Below are 22,745 nucleotides of genomic sequence, written 5' to 3' on the forward strand. Positions count from 1 at the left end.
TAGTTACCGGAGCACTGTAAGTAAGCGCAGGTTTGTAAACGGATGGAGCAGCTGGAGACAGAGAAGAGCTGGAGGATGGAACAGGGGAGGGTGCAGTTGCTACAGAGGGCTTCTTTACAGTGTTAAAGGCAGGATAGGTGCAGCGAGTGGGAACAGGGTACTGACATGCGGTAGATATCAGGGTATACTGGGCTGTAACTGGAGGTGCTGTTGGGAATTCAGGAATAGAGCTTTGAAGAAGGCTGACTGAGGCTGGGTGTAACAAATATGTCCATGTCTGCAGTACGGGTTGAACAAAGCTCTGCTTACACAAAGCCTGTCTGACCAAAGATTGCACTGCGTTTATACAATCCCTTAATACCTGTGGTGAACATGCAGCATAATGCTCCAAGAAGCAATCCACATCATCCTCTAATAACCATACCAGGGACTCTACCTGGTCTGCACTAAATGGTGGCAAAAAGTCATTCCTGCTTTCAGGGGTACCAGATGAAGCCAACTCTACACAAACCTGAATCAAAGGTTGCACCTCAGAGAACTCTGTGCCCTGATCTACTAGAACATGAGCGATCCGTATACATTCTAGCAGTTGATCCCGGGTATACTCCTTCAGAGTCTGATAAGCATATTCTCTGTCATCAAAAACCAGCAGCGACAAATACACAACCTCATCAAGATCCATCCTTCCCCGCAACAAGCCAAGATGGCTTCCCTGTGCAGCCACTTCTGGTCAGGATTGGCCTTGGTGTAATGTCAGGGCTCCAGGGTATGACCAGAGGTATGTGAACTGACGCAGGGAAACGCAGGCTTCAGATAAGTTATAAACAATAAGACAATTTATTAAAGACTAACAATACAAACAAAAACGCAGTGCAATACTAAAACATAACACAGTACAAACGAACCAAACCAAACCACCCACAGATAACAATACATACAATGCAAGCGTCGTCAGGCAGGCCGGGTCAATAACAATCGGGCAGGTAGGAACAGGAGGAGCAGGCAGAGAGTAGTCAGGTCATGAGCCGGGTACAGCAACTAACGGGCAGGTAGGTACAGGGGTCAGGCAGAGAATGGTCGGGGTCACAAGCTAGGGATCAAACAGGAGAAGTCAGTAGAGGTCCGGATCAGGCAGGGTCAGCAACAAATCAGTCAGACAGGGACAGGAACAGGAACAGGAACAGGAACAGGGATGCAGGTAACAAGATACAGGGGACCAGGAAAAACACACACCAAGGCACAGACTGCAGGTCTGGCCATCCCTTAAATACACCTGCATAATCAGCTTCAGGTGTTTGGCTGGCTGCAGGGTTGAGTCTCTGATTGCTGAGAGCACCCGCTGGCCAGCCCTGGTACTGCAGCCCACAAGGCAGGTGAGTCCCACCATTACTGGCAAGTCCATTCCTGACATCAAGGATATTACTGTTGGAGTGGGTGGTGGATTGTATGCACTGTGCAACTGCAAAGGAGGAGGTTAAGTGGAGGAGATGGGTTGTCGAGGTTGACAGGGATGTTGAAATCCCCAAGGATGATGGTGGGTAGCTCAGAGGAGAGGAAGAAGGTAAGCCAGGAGGAAAAGTCATCCAGGAAGCAGGGTATGGATCCAGGAGGCCGGTATATCACAGTAATCTTCAGGGGGGTTGGGGAGAATAGTCGGACGCAGTGGGCCTCGAAGGAGGAGAAGGATAGGGAGGGGGGGTTTGGGAGGACTCGGAAGGTGCTCTGCGGTGACAGGAGCAGACCAACCCCACCACCTTTACGACCGTTAGGCCTGGGTGAGTGGGTCCAGGTGAGACCTCCGTAGGAGAGTGCAGCGGGGAAGGTAGAGTCAGTGGCCTGGATCCAGGTTTCCGTAATCGCAAGGAGGTTGAGAGAGCGGGAAACAAAGAGGTCGTGGATGGCGGTAAGTTTGTTGCACACCAATCGGGCATTCAGGAGTGCATATGAAAACGGGGGGGAGATTTTAGGGAGCAGGGGGACAGATACTAAGTTGTGGAGGTTGCGGCGGGACGTGGAGGCGGGAAGGTGTTGTGCCAGTGAGGGAGGTGGTGGAGGGTCAGGATTCGGGGAGATGTCCCCTGCGGTTAGGAGGAGGAGAAGGGTGAGAAAGGTGAATAAAAAAGTTGTTGCTTTATTGAGTTAATGTTTTTTTGTTACTGTGTTTTATTGTTAACCATTGTTTTCTTTTCAGGGACACCATTCAGCTGCAGCACCAATCTGTTTATTCTGACAGCAACAGGGTGTGCTATCAAAATTTACATCAGTGCGTGCAGTGTTTCTGGGTGAGATTTCTCATCCGCAGTTAGAAAAAGAACATATATGCCAAAGCATGGAGGCCTGGGGTGGTCAGTGGGTGGATTGCTCCTATGTTTTGGCATATATTTTTACTTTTTTTTGGCAGAGATTTATTCATCTACATTGATCAATGTGAATGGAGCAATCGGTTCTTTTTTGTACAAAGAACATTTCATGTATTCCCAATATTAGAAGTAGATGGATGAAGAGCAGTATATTCTAATGGTGAGCATACCACACACTTTGTTTGGCAGCGATGTCTCTTTTCATTCAGCTCACAGACTGCATAAAAAGAGAACAACATATGTGCCCAACAAGGACAAGCAATGTACCGGTGCATCACTGAACTTTGAGTGGTTATACCTGGATGATGCCTGCAGATACAGGCATCATCTTGGTATTGTTTTTTCTTTTTAGCCGGCGGTCAACTTTCATGTAAAGGTAATGTTAGTGGCTAATTAGCCACTGGATTGCTTTTACAAGCAGTGAGAAGGGACACTCCTTCCCCCCCCCCCCCCCTGAATTCCATGGCTTTTTTGGGCTGTTCCGTCCCATTGGGGAACCTGAGAATGCAACTGGCGTTTCTGCCAGCTGACCATAGAGCTGATTGGAGACCGGAACAGCTCTAATCAGCTCTATAGTCTAAGGAACTAGAATATAAATAGTGCCATTTTTAAATTGGGAAAGCATCTGATCACACTGATCTTGGTGTGATCAGCAAATAGTTTGAGGTGTCTACTTTCTAAAAAGAGGTCATTTGGGGAGGGAGGGGTTGTGCTATCCTGGTATTTCAGAGCCTCTGAAACTGTGATCGGTAGTGTGGAAATGAAATGAGGAAATTACTTACCTTCAGGCTTTCAAAGAGGTCATTGGATTTTGGGCTCCTGTATGTGGCTAGGCTTCCAAAAAGTCTCACACATGTGGTATCCCCATACTCGGGAGAAGTGGTAGAATACTTTTTGGGTGTTATTTCACATATACCTATGGTATGTGGGAGCAATATACCATTTAATTTACAACTCTGTGTAAAAAAAATATATATACGTATATTTTTTGTAATTTTCCAAAACGTTTGGAAAAAAATTAAATCTTTCATGGACTCAATGTGCTTCTCGGCAAATAGCTTAGGGTGCCTACTTTCTGAAAAGGGGTAATTTGGGGGTTGTGTATACTGCCCTGGCATTTTTGCACCTCAAGAATTGTGATAGGTAGTCAGATAGTAAAAGCTGCATAAATTCCAGTATCTATACCATAGTTTGTAGATGCTATAACTTTCACACAAACCAATTAATATACACTTATTGGGATTTTTTTTACCAAAGTCATGTAGCAGAATACATTTTGGCCTAAATTTATAACGAAATTTGAGTTTATTGGATGTATTTTATAACAAAGTAGAAAATATCTTTTTTTTTCAAAAATTTTTTTTTTTCATTTATATTGCAAAAAATAAAAACCCAATGGTAATCAAATACCACCAAGAGAAAGCTCTATTAGCAGTTAGCAGTTAAAGAAGCGCAGTGATGAATGCTGAAATTCCCTGGTCAGGAAGGGGGTAAAACCTTCTGGAGGTCAAGTGGTTAAAGAAGTAGCCACTCAGGAATGAACACAATTAGGCAATTACAGATAAATAAAGATCAAAGCCCTCAAAACTGCAGAATAATAAAGAGAGAGCTGTGGGGTAGGAATGAGAATATTGCATTGTTATTAGCAGATAAGCAGAATATCTATACATTAAACATAATAGGATGTTTCAGTATTAGATGCCTTGAAAAGTATGCCCTGTATGCAGAGAAATTCTATTTGACCAGGGCTCTTTTTAAAGTTTATGTTGTTATGCTTTGTAGACAGGAATAAAGAGTTATGCATAGAGTACTCCTGGCGTATGTCTGCTGAAATGTTTGAAGTGTCTGTTCTACACGAGAGCTCTGAGATCCAGATTTGTGGAATATTGGAGGATGTGTAATCTCATGTGGTGACCTACATTGTGAAGGCAGATGTCTAGTACTTCACTCAAGACAACAATATGTACCTCACCAATTATGCATCTAATAAATATGAAAGGATCCCAGTTATATATTCCTAGCCAATATACAGTAGGTCATATGTAAAACTTCATGAACACACAATTGTTTTAGAAACTGTAACAAAATGATTTCATTTAATTTTTCATTTCTTCAGTAATGTGTGAAAGGAGTCTCAGTGTGTTTAAAGATCAGCCAGGCAATTGTGTAAAAATAATATATTCTGTAAGAAGAACCCCCCCCACAAAAAAAGAAATGAAAAACAATTTTAAAAAAATTATATATATATATATATCTATTCAGTCATATCCGACCCTTGGCGATTGCATGGACCGTCACTCGTAAGTGGCCTTTTCCCATGAATTCTCTTAGCAATTATTTTTACAGGGTAGGTTGCAAGGTCTTTCCCCAGCCCCTACAATGCAGGAGATCCTGTATGGCCAGAGATGAAGCTAGGACAATTTAGACATGAGTCAATTAACCTACCAGCATGTCTTTGGAGTGTGGGAGGAAACCGGAGTACCAAGAGGAAACCCACACAAGCACAGGGAGAACATGCAAACCCCATGCAGGAGACGCCATGGTCGGGAATCGAACCCATGACCCATTTATATATATATATATATATATATATATATATATATATATATATATATACATACACACACACACAACACTATGCCCTACAACATCAGAAACACATTGAATATGTAAGTACCAGATTATTTCAATAAAGCAATGAAAAAATATAGATACCCTTAGGGAGCATGGTAGATTTTTAATTTTTTTTTTTTTTCGTAAGAACAAGTAAAGATGACCTTAATTAATTGATTTGAGCCACACACCTGAAACTTAATTATTTACATGTTAATGAAAGAGCTTGTAAAATAGTTTTTTGTTTGTAATAATTACCTATTTTATCAACAATATTGTATATGTGTAAAGGATTTTTTCCTCTATCTATCACTATCACCAACGAGGAAGAAGAATTTGAATAAAGTACAAAGTGGAACTTTCAGTGATTTCCTGCCCACACTTGGCATGCACTTTGCCACCAGATGAACTAAATCAATATTTTTTTTGCTCTACCTGATATGAATAATCTTAATGACTATATGAGCGTATTGGAGGCATTGCTTATAATCTTATGAGGTGTCAGTTACAGCTATAACTTTAATAGCCTTGTTCAGCCAGACCTGGTAATCTCAAACATTGCAGAGTTTATTGTGATCCAGGTGTAACTTGCAGCACCATTCTATGGTAAGATAAAGATCTCCCCACAGCTTGCAGTGAAGGAAGCAGGCCCTTTGCACCATTCAGGGGTGTAGACGCATCAAAAGAAGGAATACTGCTCACCAACCCAGTGAATGAACATGCCTCGCCAGTGCCGCTCCAGCCACACCCTCTGACATGTTTCACCCTGCACACCAGGGCCTGGTCACAGCGGTACAGAGTTTATTACTAATGTTCATATAAAAGAACATCTGAGTAGCAGTAACCATAACAAGATTTCATTTAATTTTAGCTGGAAACAACAAGCACATACTGGAAGAATACAAAACACTTAATTTTAGTAGATCAAATTTTCCAAGGCTGAGGGCTGTTCTCCAAGATTTAGACTGAGATGGAATACATTAACTACTTCCCTTCTGGCATATTGACAAATGATGGCCGAACAGGAACTTTTTGGTTCCAGGAGGACATCATATGATGTCCTCACAGTTACCGTGCCTCATGTGCAACCTAGCAGCCATGCTGTAGTGTGATCTGTCACCCGCTGTGTAAAGAGGACACTGCAGATAACAGATCATTGTAGCAGGCCAGTCCTAGTACTGCTGTGACCAGTCACAACAATCTCATGATATTTGTATAAAATGGATGACTTTCATTCATAGCCATTCATTATGTACTTAGGGAATTATATAAAAATAGCGCCAAAATATATCTCACAAAATAAACAAACTTATATGTGAAGCTGCAAACCTAACAAGAAAAAAGGTGTATAAATCAAATAAACATAGGTATAAAAAAACTCATAATATCTAACTGTAAAATAAATCAAAAAGTCCGTCACATCAAAAATCATAAAAATAAAAAATATAAAATGAAAAACTGTGTCCAATTATTTGCAACAATAAAGCCCAAAGGAAATTGTGATAATCATAAATAAATAAATGAAAATTCCGTGTTCAACAATTTCACCGTGACTGAATCCACCACCAAATAAAATGAATAAACTCACCAGAGCTATATGCTGATCAAATTATAAACCAGCATAAGCACTATCTGCTCTGGGAGCGATGCTCTGTAGAAAATTCATCAACAATATTCAAATGGTCTGGGAGCAATACTCTGCAGGAGGGCACTCAGCAAAAATGGAATCTCTCTTTGTTTGGTCACCGCCTCTTCATATAGTAATAGCAGTACTCAGGGAATTAAGAGAAGAAATTCATGGTGCAGTACGTTAAAAACATGTATTTATTAAAACAAAGTAATCCACTCACAAACAAGGTGTCCCAGCCCTGCAGGTAAACACTGACGAACCCAGCTTGCTGCGGCTTGTGTACCGCCGACACCCTCGGGAAAACATCTTGACGTCACATCCAACAAGCCCCGCCATACGCGTTTCGTCACTAGACGTCCTCATGGAGCGGAATGGATGTCAGACACCATGCTCTCTCTCTATATACTCTACACTCGCCGCAATGCAGCATGATTATAACCAATCTAACAGCATTATTACAACACAATACCGCTCGATCTCTGCAAGCTATTATTGTCAATAATAGGTATTCAGTATATCACTAATACAACATTCTCAGTCACTATTTAGAAAAATTTGGCTCACGGCAATATACATTATAATGATGAACATAAAACATTATAAAAAGTTAGACCATCACAGTAAATGTATTTTACTTTACATATTAAAAATATATAAAGGCACTGCTGGGCATAGATGTGTGGCACTGATAGGCACAGGTGGGTGGCACTGATGGGCACAGGCGGATGACACTGCTTGGCACTTGTGGGTGGCACTGCTGGGCACTGATCAGCAGTGCTCTGATGATCAGTGCCGATCTGCTCTCTGACAATTGCCGGTTATCGGCAGTACTTTCCTCACGCTGTGACAGCAACTGCATTTACCGGGTGATCTGCTGTGTCATTGGAAACAGCTGATCACATGGTAAAAGGCCACTGTGATTGGCCTTTTACCACATCACGTGATCAGCTGTGTCTGTAGGACACAGCGAACATGGAGATCATCGGGTGTGCACCGCTGGGGCTGTCATATGACTCCCTCCCAGAAATGGACAACCGCACTGTAGCCGTCATTTGGCTATAGCGCAGTTGGTAAGTGGTTAAATATAATCAAAATAAAGCTCTCTCTGTCTCAAAAAAATGCTATAAATCTCATTTGGGTACAGTGTTGCACGACCGAGTAATTGGAATTCAAGATGTGACAGCGCTGAAAGCTGAAAAGTGGCCTGGGCAGGAAAGGGAAAGTGTCAGGTACTGAAGTAGTTAAAGAACACAAAAGAAATGGGAATGCTTCAAATCAACTTTATGTAAACACACAGCACAATATGTTCCTATGGGCAATATGCTAAAATGGCTAAAAACAAAACCTATGTGACTCAAGTCCAAACAAGCTATAAATATTAAGAAAATAGCATTTTAAAAATATAAAAATAAAGGAACACTATCACTATGTAAAAGTTCCAAAGAATATAACAGACAATTGTAAAAAGACCACAAAAATTCAAGACAAACTTCAGGTTGTCAAAGAGAGTAGGACAAACCCTTAACAAATCTTCAAACATAGTAATAGTAAAAAAGGTCAGGTCTGAGCATATACAAGATAGTTTTGAGTTGGTGAATGGGGACAAAGACAAGGAAAATGTAATAAAAACCTTCAGCTCTGTGTATACAAAGGAAAATGTGGGAGTTTAGGTCCATGATGGGGATAATATTGACACAGAGCATTCTGAACCACAATAGCTCAAAATAGATATGGTCCAGAAGTATTTATACAAAATAAAGGCACCTGGAGCAGATGGTCTACACCCACGTATCCTCAAAGAGTTGAATTTTGTTATTTCCTAGCCATTGTTTCTAATTTGTAGAGCAGGTTTAAAAACTGGCATATTACCACTAGATTGGTGTAGGACCTATATTTAAAAAGAAATCAAAGTCTTCACCAAGCAACTGCAGTCTGGTTAGTTTAACCTAAATAATTGGGAAGATACTTGAGAGTTTAACCAATTCAATACCGGGCAATTTTACACCTTCCTGCCCAGGCCAGTTTTCAGGTTTCAGCGCTCTCACAATTTGAATGACAATTGCGTGGTCATACCACATTGTACCCAAACTAAAATTTTATCATTTTCTTCACACAACTAGAGCTTTCTTTTGGTGGTATTTAATCACCGCTGGGGTTTTAATTTTTTGCTAAATTAACAAAAAAGACCAAAAATTGTGAAAAAAACACACTTTTTCTTTGTTTCTGTTATAAAAGTTTGCAAATAAATAATTGTTCTTCATAAGTTTAGGCCAAGATGTATTCTGCTACATGTCTTTGGTGAAAATAACCCATATTAGAATGTATTTTTTAGTTTGTAGGAAAGTTATAGAGTTCGCAAACTATGGGATAGATCTGAATATTGATCAATCCTGAAGTACTGACAGCCAATCTAATTTCTTGAGGTCCAAGAATGTCAGAACAGTACAGATATCCCCCAAATGACCCCTTTTTGCAAAGTAGACAGTCCAACGTACTTCATAAGGGGCATGGCGAGTTTTTTGAAGTTGTATTTTTTTTGTCATAATTTTTCGAAAAATTAAAAAATTAAAATAATTAGTTTCACTATTTTTTTTTTACATATTGTCACCAGTGCAGTACAGCATCATCATATAACTGGCATGGCGGTGATCAGGGACACTGACTGGTGACAGTATGAAAAAAAAAAAATATATATATTTTTTTTATAAAAGTTTTTTTCTTTTTTTAAAGATTTTTACCTGAATGACATCGATTCATTCAGGGTTTTTGGGGTTTTTTTTGTGCTTAGCTGTGATTTAGCCACAGCTAATCACATGACATGTGCATGTGATTAGCTGTGACCATTCACAGCTAGACACTAGTATACAATGGATGGCATGAATGAAGCCATCCATTGTATACAACTGTCATGTGACCTGCTGTGATTGGTCACAGCAGGTCACATGGTACCGGCAACGGGGGCCAATACTCAGATCTGTCATCGGCCGTGTCCGAGGTACACGGCCGGTGACAGATCGGGCCGCTGCGCAGCTCTGCAGGAGCGCAATCTGCGCATGTGTGGGTGGACGGCATATGGCGTCCACCCGGAACGCTGATGACATTTGCCGGCCGCCATTCAGCCATAGGGCGGGCAGCAAATGGTTAATAAAAGATCACATATAAGCGTTTTTACTAGAAAACAAGATTTCAAGCAATAGTCAGCATGGATTCATGTAAGTCGAATGAAGTTGTCAAACAAATTTGTTTTTATTCTATGAGGAGATAAGCAAAAACAGCTGCTCTGGATACAGTATACTTGGATTATGCAAAAACTTTGACCAGTATAACTGCATATGCACTGACAAAATCTGAAACAGATGCAAGGCTATAAAATGTATAAAAATGTATAAATAAGTAAGCACCTTCTAGATAGCAGTAGCTGTACACCAAAGGCACCATATAAGACCTTCTAATAGACAATAATATACAAAAAGGTGCAGCGCTAAAACACTAATGAATAAATGCATATATACACGTACATAAAATCATACAAAGATATAAAGTGACACTTTGCACTCATATATATGCCACTAGATTTGTGGCTGGTACAACGTGAAGAAAAATGCTATATCCAAGAATAAGTCCAACGTGAAGGTGTGAGCAAGATCTCAACCGATCTACTGATTTCCAAACGACACAGACTGTGCACACGGTGAAACAATTAGGATACAGACTGCGCACTCACCAGATACGCAACCCTTATGCGCATTTGTATAATATAGGGGCTTCAAATATCTCATCAAAGGTCTAGTCAGATCTGGTCAGGTCTCCTTCGCTATCCCACGCTTTGCACTCAGCCTTCTCATTAAGTGATGACCACTCTGTGGATGTAACTGACTCCCACAGGAGCTCAGAAAAAGCAGAGGAGGCCAGTAGTGCAATATGTCTTAGGATGTTTATTCCCACTCATAAACAGATAATTATTGGTACAAAGCAAGGAATGAATGAAGTACTGACCCGATCTAAAGTTGCCGCCGGGACCCCTCGTGGTGCCGGCGGTATAGCGTCAAACAGCTGCAGCCTGACACTGACGCGTTTCGAGCAAATGCTCTTAGTCATAGGGTTTTGGCTATCAGCTGCTGACGCCGCACTGTCCTTTAAATAAGGGAAATGGCGCGTGCATCGTTACCACGCGCCATTTTCCCGAAGATAGATGTCCTCGAAAACAACGCCATTTTGGCGTAGTCCAATTAACCGCGCATGCGCGAGCATACGTCAGATCGTGAGGAACATCTATACAGGATCACCAGAGAAAGGAATGTTGCCATAGAAATAGTACACACTAAATACAATCCCGAAAATCAAAAAGTAAGTGTATAGAGTTTATCAAAAAGGGGTGTGTTAATAAAACAATATTATAAAGTGTACTCTTTTATGCACCAAAATTATGCTAAAGAGATTCAGTTATCCTTTAAAGAGAAACGGACTTTATTACCCAGGTCCACGGATAAAAACCATAATATTTGAGATTATATCCAAATATATGGCAACATATACCTCAGGTGATCCTATATGCATAATATGTTGAAAATCACATCCCATCAAAAGATCTTTTCTCATATATTACCATAAAAAAGATCATCATTCTAAAATGCAATACAATGGATATTCAAAGAAACGTTAAAAATAAATATATGTCACACAAATCTCATATTGTGTGACACCATCCAATTCCTAAACAATAAATTGGTATAATCCATTGATATTAGCTGTCCAATAAATATATATGTAACTGTGCGGCCCTACTGCACGTGTCATACTCGATACATACATATATAAATATACAGCTATAGATAATCCACACCCCATTTGGTGTATACAATGTATAAAATTATAATGAGTAATGATATTTTAAAATATATATCTAATATGGATATCCAGCAACTCATAGTATTGTATAAAAACGCATCAAAATATGCATATAAGAATACATGATAAATATGAATATAATATATGAAATATAATAGTCCATGTCTAAAAAATATATAAAATGTCCATGAAATATATATAGACATACATAAAAAACATATATAAAAATATGTGAAATATACATAACAATATATAAAATATATCTAAAAATAGACTTCGCCATAATCAGAAACCAAGTGTCTGCCCAAATATATTTTCAGACATAAGGAAAGGCACATTTACAGGTTTTGTATGTATGCATGGAAACATAAAATTATAATGAATCTATATGTATCAAAATTCATCAACTGTTATCTATAAAGCAGTTCAAATCTAACTCTATGTTAAGCCCCATAGAGTCCATCTGAAAAATCCACTTAGTTTCCATTTGTGACACTGCTCTTTTCTTGTTAGTGTCCCTCCAGTGGGGTTTTACCGCATCTATTCCTATAAACATCAGAGAAGATGGGTCTCTATTGTGATGTGTTCTATAGTGCATAGACAACGAGTGATCCTTGTAACCCTTTTTCACGTTATTAACATGTTCCTTGAGTCTATCTCTGAGTCTTCTGGTCGTACGTCCAATGTACTGTTTTTTTCAAGGACACTGCAAGAGATAAACAACGTGTCTACTGTTACAAGAGATAAAGTTTTTAATCTTAAAGGTTTTTCCTGTGATGGTAGAGGTAAAATCCTCAATTTTACATTTCCTTTTACCATTATAGGTGCATATAACGCACCTATTGCATGGAAAAAAACCTCTCATATCCCCAAATAAGGAAACCGATTGTGGAGGATTAATAACATTTGGGGCTATGAGATTTCTCAAGGTCTGTGCCTTTCTATAGATTACTTCCGGTTTTTCTGGCAGAATTTTTGTTAAAACTGGATCTGCCTTTAAAATTTTCCAGTTCTGATTTATTATTTTAGATATTGTTTTATACTGTCTGGAAAATGTAGTTATAAAAGGGCAAACTTTTGGTGGCTTGTGTGATACATTATTAGCCAATAACACTTCTCTATTCTTATGGGCCACATTTTGAATAATTTGAGTAAGATGTGTTTCCTCATATCCTTTCTCCATGAATCTGCTTTTTAGGATATTGGCTTGGGATAGATAAGTGTCTAAAGAGGTGCAATTTCGCCCTATTCTAAGAAATTGTCCTTTTGATATATTCGAGAGCCATAAAGGATGGTGGCAACTGTTAACAGATATATATTCATTTCGATCCGTTGATTTAAAGAAAGATGAAGTTACAATCATACCATCCAAATTCATCAATGTTAAACCTAAGAAATTAACTTTGGTCTTGCTATAATCAAATGTTAATTTGATGTTCAGGGTATTATTATTAAACGTCCCAAAGAAATTAATTAAGGTTTGTTCATCTCCTTTCCACACAAGGAGGATGTCATCAATATATCATTTATAAAAACACAATTCCGGCCAATCTCTGGCGTATATGACATCCTCCTCCCATCTGGCCATGAACAGGTTGGCCAGACTCGGAGAGAACTTGGCTCCCATAGCAACACCCCTTGTCTGTAGGTAAAAAATGCCGTCGAACCAGAAATAGTTTCTGGTCATGGCGAAGTCCAGAAGCGTTAAAATAAAATTTTGGTGTAAAGCTGTTAAAACAGATTCATCAAGATAAAATTTCACAGCCTGCATACCCTCTGAGTGGTCAATGCTGGTATAGAGAGACGTGACGTCAGCAGTAACTAAAAATGTGTCATTATCTATAGAAAGGTCTCCTATGTCCTGTAGGACCTGTTTGGTATCCCTCAAATACGAGGGTGTTTCACGTACCAGTGGCTGCAAAAAATAGTCAATATATTCACCGACTCTTGAGCACAAAGAACCAATCCCGCTAATAATTGGTCTACCAGGGGGATTTTCTGGGTTCTTATGTACCTTTGGGAGAATATACATTATGGGTAATCTTGGAGCTGAAGGACACAGAAAGTCTCTTTCTTTCTTATTTATTACATTATCCTGGTAACCCCTGGCAATAATGTTTTTTAGGGCTTTTTTATATGTCGCCAAAGGATTTTTTAACAGGGGACAATATGTGTCCTTATCTTCAAGAATATTATAGACTTCTTTAATGTAGTTATCTGTGCTCAAGATCACCACCCCACCACCCTTATCGGCAGGTCTTATGACTAAATCTTTCTGGTCTAAAAGAGAGTCTATAGCTTTAATAGACTCCTGATGATTTTTATAGTTTTTCACTTTAATTGCTGTCAGGTCCTTCAATGTTGTTTCTTTAAAGGCATTTATATAGTTTTGTGACTGAGGAGGAGGATTAAACAAAGATGCATTACGCAAATTGGAATAGGTCGTCACATTTGAAGTATTCCTGGTTATGGGATTTAAGAAAAAATGTTTCTTTAATGATACTGATCTAACAAATTTGTGTAGATCTATATATGTGCGAAATTTATCTAACCTGTTGTCAGGTGCGTATTTTAATCCCTTATCTAAGAGGTCCAATTCCTGTGGGGTCAAGACTTTTCCACTCAGGTTAAAGGTGCCTTTGCCTTTCAGAATTTCCTCTTTTTTGGGTTTGTTAACCCTCTTTCCTCCCCTTTTTCCTCTGCTCAAACACTTCTTTTGCGTGAGCTCCCCTCGCCTAAAAAATGAACCGGAGCCTTGTTCCGGTTCTCATTTTGATGTGATATATTGTTTGTCATTGGGGGATGATATGTGTTATTTCTATGTGGTGAGGCATATTGCTGCCACCTGTTGTTATTTCTTGGTGTTCTGGGTCCTTGTGTTCTCCTATCATCCTGTCCATAAGGTCCCCCTTGGTTATTCTTTGGTGATTTATTCTTGTTGTTATAAGGAGGTTTTTTGAATTGATTGTTCCTATATCCTTGATTAGGATACCACTCATAGCCTCTTGACCCAATATTGTCATCTGATATGAACCTCAGTGGTTCAAATCGATTGGAGACAGGTACATTAGCTTTTTGATTAAATTGTACCGTTGCAGGTGGCTGATATTGATTATGATTTACTTGTTGACGTTGTTTAGGGCCCTGCCATCTGTATTGTCTCTTTTTGGGTTTGGGCGTATATGAAGTGGTGTCCATAGGTACAGAGGAACCCCCTCCCAATTCCTCTATATTCGTTTGCCATTTAAAGATTTTATTATCAGCATAATCCCTGTGGTCACGTATGTATTTCTTTCGTTTTTTAAGTTTCTGCTCTTTTTCTATATGTTCAAGAAAGAGTTTAAGTTTATTGGATTCTGATTTATATTCATCCTTTTCTCTAAATGGAACCAGTTTTTCTCTTATTTTATTAATCTCTACATCCAGAAAATTTAATTTCTTTCTCTTTCGTGTAATTAGAAATTTGAGCAGATCTAATCCAGCTAAATTAAAATATTGAGACCATTCGGATATGCCATTAATGTCTCCTACTTCAGGAGAAATGTATGTTTTGGACTAGAAAAATAGAAAACTTTTTTTTATATTGATGTGAGTCCCTTTCTTCTATTTTGTTTCATTTTAGTTTGCATGATTAGTGTAAATAATTTGCTGCCAAATATATCATACAGCATGGGGACTCCTCCTTATAAAATACCTGTTCTGCATATACACTTCCTAACTCATAAGCGTCTCAGACATTTCCCTAATTTTCTTGACCTCATTTCTCCAATTCTGAAAATGTTTAGAGAAGAATACATTCACATGACTATACACTAGCTGAATGGTTAAAGCAATTGTAAACCTTCTTCTCATTAAAAAAACAGACAGTTATTTACACAGTGCTTACATGCACTGTGCAATGGTTTTACACAGAGCAGCACTGATCTTTCTCTTCTGGTTTCCCCCGCTGCCACTCCTGGCTCCTCTCCTCCACTGAGTGATCACCATAGGAAGCCACTCTAGCTCCCGAGCTGGTCTATTAGACAGGAACTTACTACAGACTAAAAGGCTAAATATATATATATAATATTGCTACTGTACTCTTTGCACTGCCATTAAATATATAGTGGGACAATCTCAAGGAACAGATGGTGGGAGCCCCAACATGGGAAAATCCTGCCTTGGATTTTATAATTTCAAACAACAGCTTATTAAAGATATGCAAATTAGAGACAGCTTGAGTAATGATGATGATGGTGTAATTGCTTTTGACATAAGTTACAGGTTGCATGTTGAAGCATGTTGATATGACAAGAACTCTAATTTTCAAATAGTTAACTTCAATAAGCTGAGATGCTTACTGAAAAATACTCAATGGGACCAAATATTTGCAACCACACACACAAGGCAATCTGGAATGCTCTACCTTTTCTGGCTATCCCTTACTCTGGATGCCTTTAGGTGATCCCTGAAAACTAATTTATTCAGGGAAGCCTATCATGCCTCCTCCTCTGGTTGATGATTCTGAGTACAAACTCTGGGGCTTCAGGTCTGAGAGTGCTTGTGTCAGACTCTGCAGGAGGAGGGGGTGAATTGGAATATGTGCATGTAGTTGACAACAGTCAGTCCATGTAAACATCTTCCACCTCACTGCTTTTTCCTTCATCTTCACCTGAGAGCAGAATTGTTGACCTAGTGACTGAAATTTGCCCGGAAGATGGTGTACAGGGTGAGGGCATCTCAGTTCACACAGGTATCCTGGTAGATTCCCTCAGAGGCAGTAGAGGGTTTCAATGCCAAGTCTTCAGAGACCCTGTCCTCCCATCTGGACAGATATGGGAACAGGGAGGCCCATCAGCTGTAGAGAGAATGTATTGCTGGGAGCTCTACCAGTTGGATATCTTAGGGCCCCATATTCTGAGCAGTACTTTATCTCCCAGCTGGAAATAATGAATCCATACTTTCAGGTCATAAGTCTTCTTGTTCGGCTGACCTCTGGCATTAGAAGCTTCTTCAGCTTTCTCATAGACAGTCTTTATATTTTTGCGGAGTATTTCTATGTAGTCTCTGAGTTTTGGCTGTGGTCGTGCCATCTAAAGAGGTGCAAAAGGTCAGATCCACTGGCAGGCAAGCTTCCCTCCTGAACATGAGTCTGTAAGGGAGAAAGCTAGATGCATAATTTTCTGTGCTATTGTAGGCATGTACTACAGCAGAGAAGTGCCTGCTGTAGTACAATGTTGTTTTTTTTCAGCAGCAAGAGTCCCCAACATCTCAAGGAGAATTCAATTAAACCTTTCTGGTTGTGCATCCCTTTGAGGGTGGTATGGGGTTGTTCTTCATTTCAGAATGCCTAGCATGTCAAGCAGCTGATGAACAAGTCTGCTTTGAAAGCTTCTTCCTTAATCAGAATGGATTCTCTGGGGCAGTCCATAGTGCACAAGGAACTTCTCCACTAAGACCTTGGCTACGGTGGACGCTCATTGTTCTTTTTGTTGGGAATGCCTGGGCACAATGGGTGAAATGGTCTGCCACCAAGACATTTCCCTGTCCATGTGAGTTGGGTTCTAGGTGCAATAAATCAATGCACACCAACTCCATTGGCCCTTGGCGTTGTAGGTAGCTCATTGGAGGAGCTTTTCAAGGAAATTTCTTTTTTTGAATGCAGCATGGGCAGGTGTGGCAATAGTTCTCAACTTCAGCCCACATACAAGGTCTGTAGAAATGGTCACTGACTAGCTTGAAAGATCTTTCTGGCCCTAAATGAATGTGATCATCATTGAGAATGATCAACTCTGTTTCTCTGTGCTTCTCTGGCAGTTGTCATTTGTCTTTGTGATCATCTAAGGGGCCCCTTCAGGAGACCACTCCCGCAAGGAGCTGTAACTGATCCCATTTATGGATCAGGTGTGCTTCTTTTCCTCAGTAGTGAATCTGAGCATCCATTTCCCGGGGCTTTCAGAGTCAGACTGCAAAGTGGGTCTTCCAGCTGGTCTCTTGTTTTGAGAGTTTGATTAGGCCTCAATCCTTATTTGAGTGAGGTTCCAGTAGCGCTTGGCAACACCAGCAGCAGACTCCAAAAGCTTTTGCTCCTGTCGCTTCCTTTTCTTAATGCTTAGCTTCTTAGCACAAAGCTTGTACCCCTTCTGATGTCAGTCGGGTTCACTCTTCTGAGGAAGATTCAGGGTCATTAGGAATTCTTGACAGGGTGTCAACAACTCTGTTTCTGACCCCTGGGCGATACCTCAAGCTGAAGTGAAGCCAGATAGTGCTGCCAACCATCTATGCCCTGTAGTATCCAGCTTGGCTTTGGTGAGGATATATATGATCTGGTTGTCATCAATTTTTACCACAAAGTCTGCACCATACAGGTAGGCTTTCAACTTGTCCACTACAGCCCACTGCAAGGCATCGAACTCAAGCTTTTGGATGGGATAGTTCTTTTCAACAGAGTTGAGGCTTTGGCTCACATAGGCAACAGGTCATAGGTGTCTATCATGCTCTGGGTATAGCATCCCATTTAGCCCATCTCAGCTAGCATTGACATGCAGTTCATAAGGCTTGGTTGGATCGGCATAGTCCAGAATGGGAGCATTTCTTAACTGCTTCCCATGCACCTATATACGGCAAACGAGAAGCAGTGTCGATACGAGCTAACTTAGCTGTACGTCAGTGAAACAATAAAACAGTGCAAAACATTAAATGAATCAAAAATAATTATACACAAATCATAATAAATTCTGTGGTTATAAAATAAATGTCCAAAACCACCAAAATGAAAAAAATATAAAATTTGTGTCCAAATACAAAAAGTGATGAAACCAAAAACAAAGTTTCCTTTAAACATGCAAATAGTGCTCCAGAAAAAACTTTAGGATAAGTGTAATACAGAGAAAAGACTCCACGGATCCACACCTTCCTGTGAATACTGATGTAATCTTCACTCACCAGAGATAAGAATAAATTGCACTTTATGGATGCAATATTATCCTCCAAATCCCAGGGAAAATTTCCATTCCATAGCCTCCTCCATATACAAGAGCTTCCTTACATCCAACTTCAAAAGGGATATCCCCTCATAATGATGTGTTACATAGGAAGACAAAGAAGAACCAATAGTGCAATATTGCAAAGACTTTTAATTGAATAAAATAGTGCTCAATCTACTCAAATTATAACTTAAAATAAGTCATCAATTGACAAAATCCTCTAAAACAGACTTCCTAGTGTAAAATGGATTCCAGAAAGTAAACCAAACTGGTAGCACCTGATATAATGTCACACGCTCAACATAGGAAACCGGAAGTATGTCTTGCTGATGCATTTCGCCCCTCCTCCAGGGCGTTCTCAAAGACCTAGACCTCTGGTTCCTCATCACTTATATACTACACTGGCGTACCTTCCACCTAAGATTTAACCGTTCAGGATTACTTATGGTAAATCGGGGATAAATAGGGAAATATCCAACCTTCTCACAATGCCAAATAGTCATAATAATAATCAAAAACAATAATAATAATAATAATAATAATAATAAACAATAATAAATAATAAACAATAATAAACAATACAATTAAATTAAGTTAAAATTAACAATGCATAATACACAAAGTAAAACCAACACAAATCTTTATGACATAGAACCTATGAAAACATATTGTTCACACACCACGAGTGTCACCAGAGATGATGAATGTATCCTTAATAATAATTAATAAAAATTAAATAATAATATTTATCAGTATAAAAACATAATGCATATAAATGTAAAACATAATATGTGTAAATATAACAATAAAAACATATTACATTTAAATATAAAAACAACTCAATAAACAAAATTAAATATACCCCACATTGTTAATAATTCCCCTAAAAGGATAATGGACCCATCCATCCATCCCTATAAATGGGGGACAATAAAAACTACCAATCAGATAAAAAACAATTTAAATCAATTTCAACACTGACCCCTTTAGGGGTCAATGTCTATTTCATTTCATTTTTTGAGATTTATCTGGTCAAATTACCCTCACGCCAATGGGGTTCCACCCTGTCAATCCCACAAAATCTCAAGACAGACGGATCCTTATTGTGGAACTTCCTAAAATGATGGGATAAACTGTGATGTTTGAACCCCTTTTTTATATTTCTAATGTGTTCTCCCAATCTAGTAGACAATTTTCTAGTGGTTCTTCCCACATGCTGTAAGTGACATGGGCACTCTAAAAGGTAAGTTACATGGGTACTTCCATAAGATAAAAATTTACGAATATTAACCACTTCCCCACTACTCTGCAACTGAAATTGTGTAAATTGTTTTGTATTAGGGTCCTCTTTCATATTCCTACAGGCCAAACATCTACCGCATTTAAAAAACCCCACCTGATCAAGAAAGGTCACCCTTTTTAAAGGTGGGTTCGGAACATTTTTTACAAGTTTGGTTCTTAGGGTGGGTGGTCTTTTATAAATGAATCAAGGTCCCTTGGGTAGCATTTTACCTAGTATATCATCGTGTGATAAAATCAAGCCAGTGCTTCCTAATAATTCCCTCTATGACTTTATATTGCCTAGAAAAACCTGTGATGAAGACTAAATCGAATTTATCCACTTTCTTATCCCTCTTCACCAATAATTCCTCTCTGTTCATATTCCTCACCTGTTCCCTGATCTTATTAAAGCTATGCGTCTTATACCCCTTTTCCTCAAATCTCTGCATTAGAACATTTGATTGATCCTCAAAATCAACCTCATTGTCACAGTTCTGCTTCTGTCTTACAAATTGACTTTTAGGGATAGCCTTCAAACATCCCTGATGATGACAACTGTGTGTAGGAATGTAACCATTCCTATCCACTTTTTTAAAATTCTTGTACAAGTTCTTGTACAAAGTTTAACTCCCTGTTTGAAAATGGTTAAATCTAAAAAACCAATAGACTGAGTGCTAAGATTTGCAGTCAATGAGATGTTACATTGATTTTAGGGTCTCAACTGATCAATTTTCAGATCTATCCCATAGCTTGTAGACTTTATAAATTTCACACAGACACTGTTTTGGGCTATTTTTACACAATAAATGTAGCAGAATACATTTTGGCCTACATTTTTGAAGAAAGATTATTTGCAATTTTATGAACAAAAACTGAGCAAAAAATGTTTTTTTCAAAATGTTCAATGTATTTATTTAAAACTAGACATAGTCAAACTACAATAAAACCACATACAGTAAATTTCTTTTAGCGGCAAAAAAAAACATTAAGAGGTATACAAAGTATCAGCAATGCATTCAAGTACTGGAGCGATAACTCCTTCCGTCATAGATGATATCTATTTCCAGAATAGCTGTAATTCCTCAACATGTTTTGTAGGAATCTGTACCTGCTTCTTCAGGAGAATAAATGTACATAAACACAATGTAAACATACAAATTCACATAATAGTAAAAAATTATTTTCATGAGCTGTATAGAATCTAAATACATACAACAATTTGCTGATATTCTTCTTCCTCTCTGACTGTTCTAATGAGCTCACAATATTTTAGTGACTTGCCATTTTTTGAAGTCTTTAACTGGATCAACACCAGACCGGAGTGTAAAGCACCTCTTAGAACCTGAGGATTTTGATCACCATACCTAACTACCAGTGGCCATTGCCTCCCTGCACCAGTGAGTTGCCATGGCAGGTCCATGCTGGCTGTCTCTGGCTTGTTGTCTTGGCTTATTGCATGCAGAAACAGAGGGATCCCAGGCAAGTTCCCAAATGTAGCTCTTTTACCTGTCAGAGCCTCTGGTGATGATGGGTTCTCTGTCCTCTCAACTGCATGATCCCCAACACACTTGATCTAAGCCTGAAAATTGTTACCACATGTGACTTAAGAGTTAGTGAGCTAATACTTTATAATAACGCACAGGAAATAGGCCACAAAAACTTGGAGGTAAATTAATTAAAAGTATTAAGACAATTTCAATTAAACAAGGTATGCATCAATGAACAAATAACTACCCAAGAGCTTTACAACTGATAATTTATAAAAGGAGTATCTTATGCACCACCACTTCAATTTGTAAAATTAAAGGTAAGTGTAGCGGTCAGCCCCAAAGGAGCCGTTGAGTGTTGGGTCACCCTATGTCATGAACAGCAAGACAACATGCATTTTCAGACTTCCGTTCAGTCAGTAACCAGTCCATTAGCATGTTTTTGTTGTTTTACTTAGGGGATAAAAAATTTGGATAGGTTTAGGGGTATATGGGATGCCCAATTTAACTTGCAGTAATAACTCTGAGGACAAACTTCCTAATTCTGTACAAAAATTTAGATTCTGAACTTTCTACTCTCTTAATGAGAGCCAGCACAGTCTCTGTGAGGAGCACTCAGTCACCTGTAAGTGAACTCTCTTCAGACTCCAGCTAGGAAATGCCCATCCACCTGGCTGTCTTTTGAAGCGTACCCTGGAGCAAGAGATTCCAAAACAGGCATGCAGCACTGTCCTAGGGAGAACTGGTTAAGTATTGCCCTCTCTCCTGTAGGCCCCAGGGGTGTGGAGGTACTCACACTGTCCTTGTATCCTGTAGCTCTGGGTAAACTGCGTTCAGGCCTCTCACTGAGCCAGTTTCTGTCCCAGCTTGCAGGCTGTCCTTCACCAGTGGACTGTAAGGCAGTAGAGCTCCCTCTGTCAACTTCCTTTCCGCCAGCCTTCATCCAGCAGGAAGAAACCCCCCCTTCTTCAGAGTCCCCTCCCAGGCTTCACAGCAACACCTTCAGTAATCCATCTTCAACCCGACTCCCGACCCCTGCTGAGATGGCACCTTATATATAGGGGCAGTCTTCCAAACTACCAGAACCTCCAGCCTGGGATTGATCAGACTCCCATGAATATGCAGATCAAGGTCTCCATCCCTCCACCCATTGACCTCCAGAACAAGGGGGAGAGGATAGAAGCCCAACCTGCTGAGTCATTCAGCCTAACCTGGACTTGACTCCTCTCAGACATGCTCACTCCAACTACTAAGTGAGCCATTGAATTTGCCTGACTCTATAGCTCCACTACAGGGTGCTACATAAGGATCGAGCAGCTGCTCACATTTAAACCATGTGTCACCACATATACACTATATTCCAAAAGTATTGGGATAACCCTCCAAATCATTAAATTCAGGTGTTCCAATCACCTCCATGGCCACAGGTGTATAAAATCAAGCACCTATGCATGCAGACTGCTTCTACAAACATTTGTGAAAGAATGAGTCACTCTCAGGAGTTCAGTGAATTCAAGCGTGGTACCCACCTGTGTAATAAGTCCATCTGTGAAATTTGCTT

General features: G+C 39.4%; 1 protein-coding gene across 1 annotated transcript in view; it reads right to left on the bottom strand.

Moving 5' to 3' along the window:
* Positions 1 to 22,745, bottom strand: part of LOC149445026 (IgGFc-binding protein-like) — a 136,621-nt gene that overhangs the window by 108,078 nt on the left and 5,798 nt on the right. Inside the window, exons 3-4 of the mRNA XM_089654295.1 lie at positions 16,359 to 16,523; positions 14,297 to 15,006 (exon numbers count right to left, since the gene is read on the bottom strand). Of these exons, the coding sequence (XP_089510421.1) occupies positions 14,297 to 15,006; positions 16,359 to 16,523 (875 nt within the window). The remainder of the gene's footprint in view (positions 1 to 14,296; positions 15,007 to 16,358; positions 16,524 to 22,745) is intronic.

This window comes from Staurois parvus, unplaced genomic scaffold, assembly GCF_062004578.1.
Source record: "Staurois parvus isolate SC_StPar_1 unplaced genomic scaffold, SC_StPar_1.0 ptg000750l, whole genome shotgun sequence".
NCBI lineage: Eukaryota > Metazoa > Chordata > Amphibia > Anura > Ranidae > Staurois > Staurois parvus.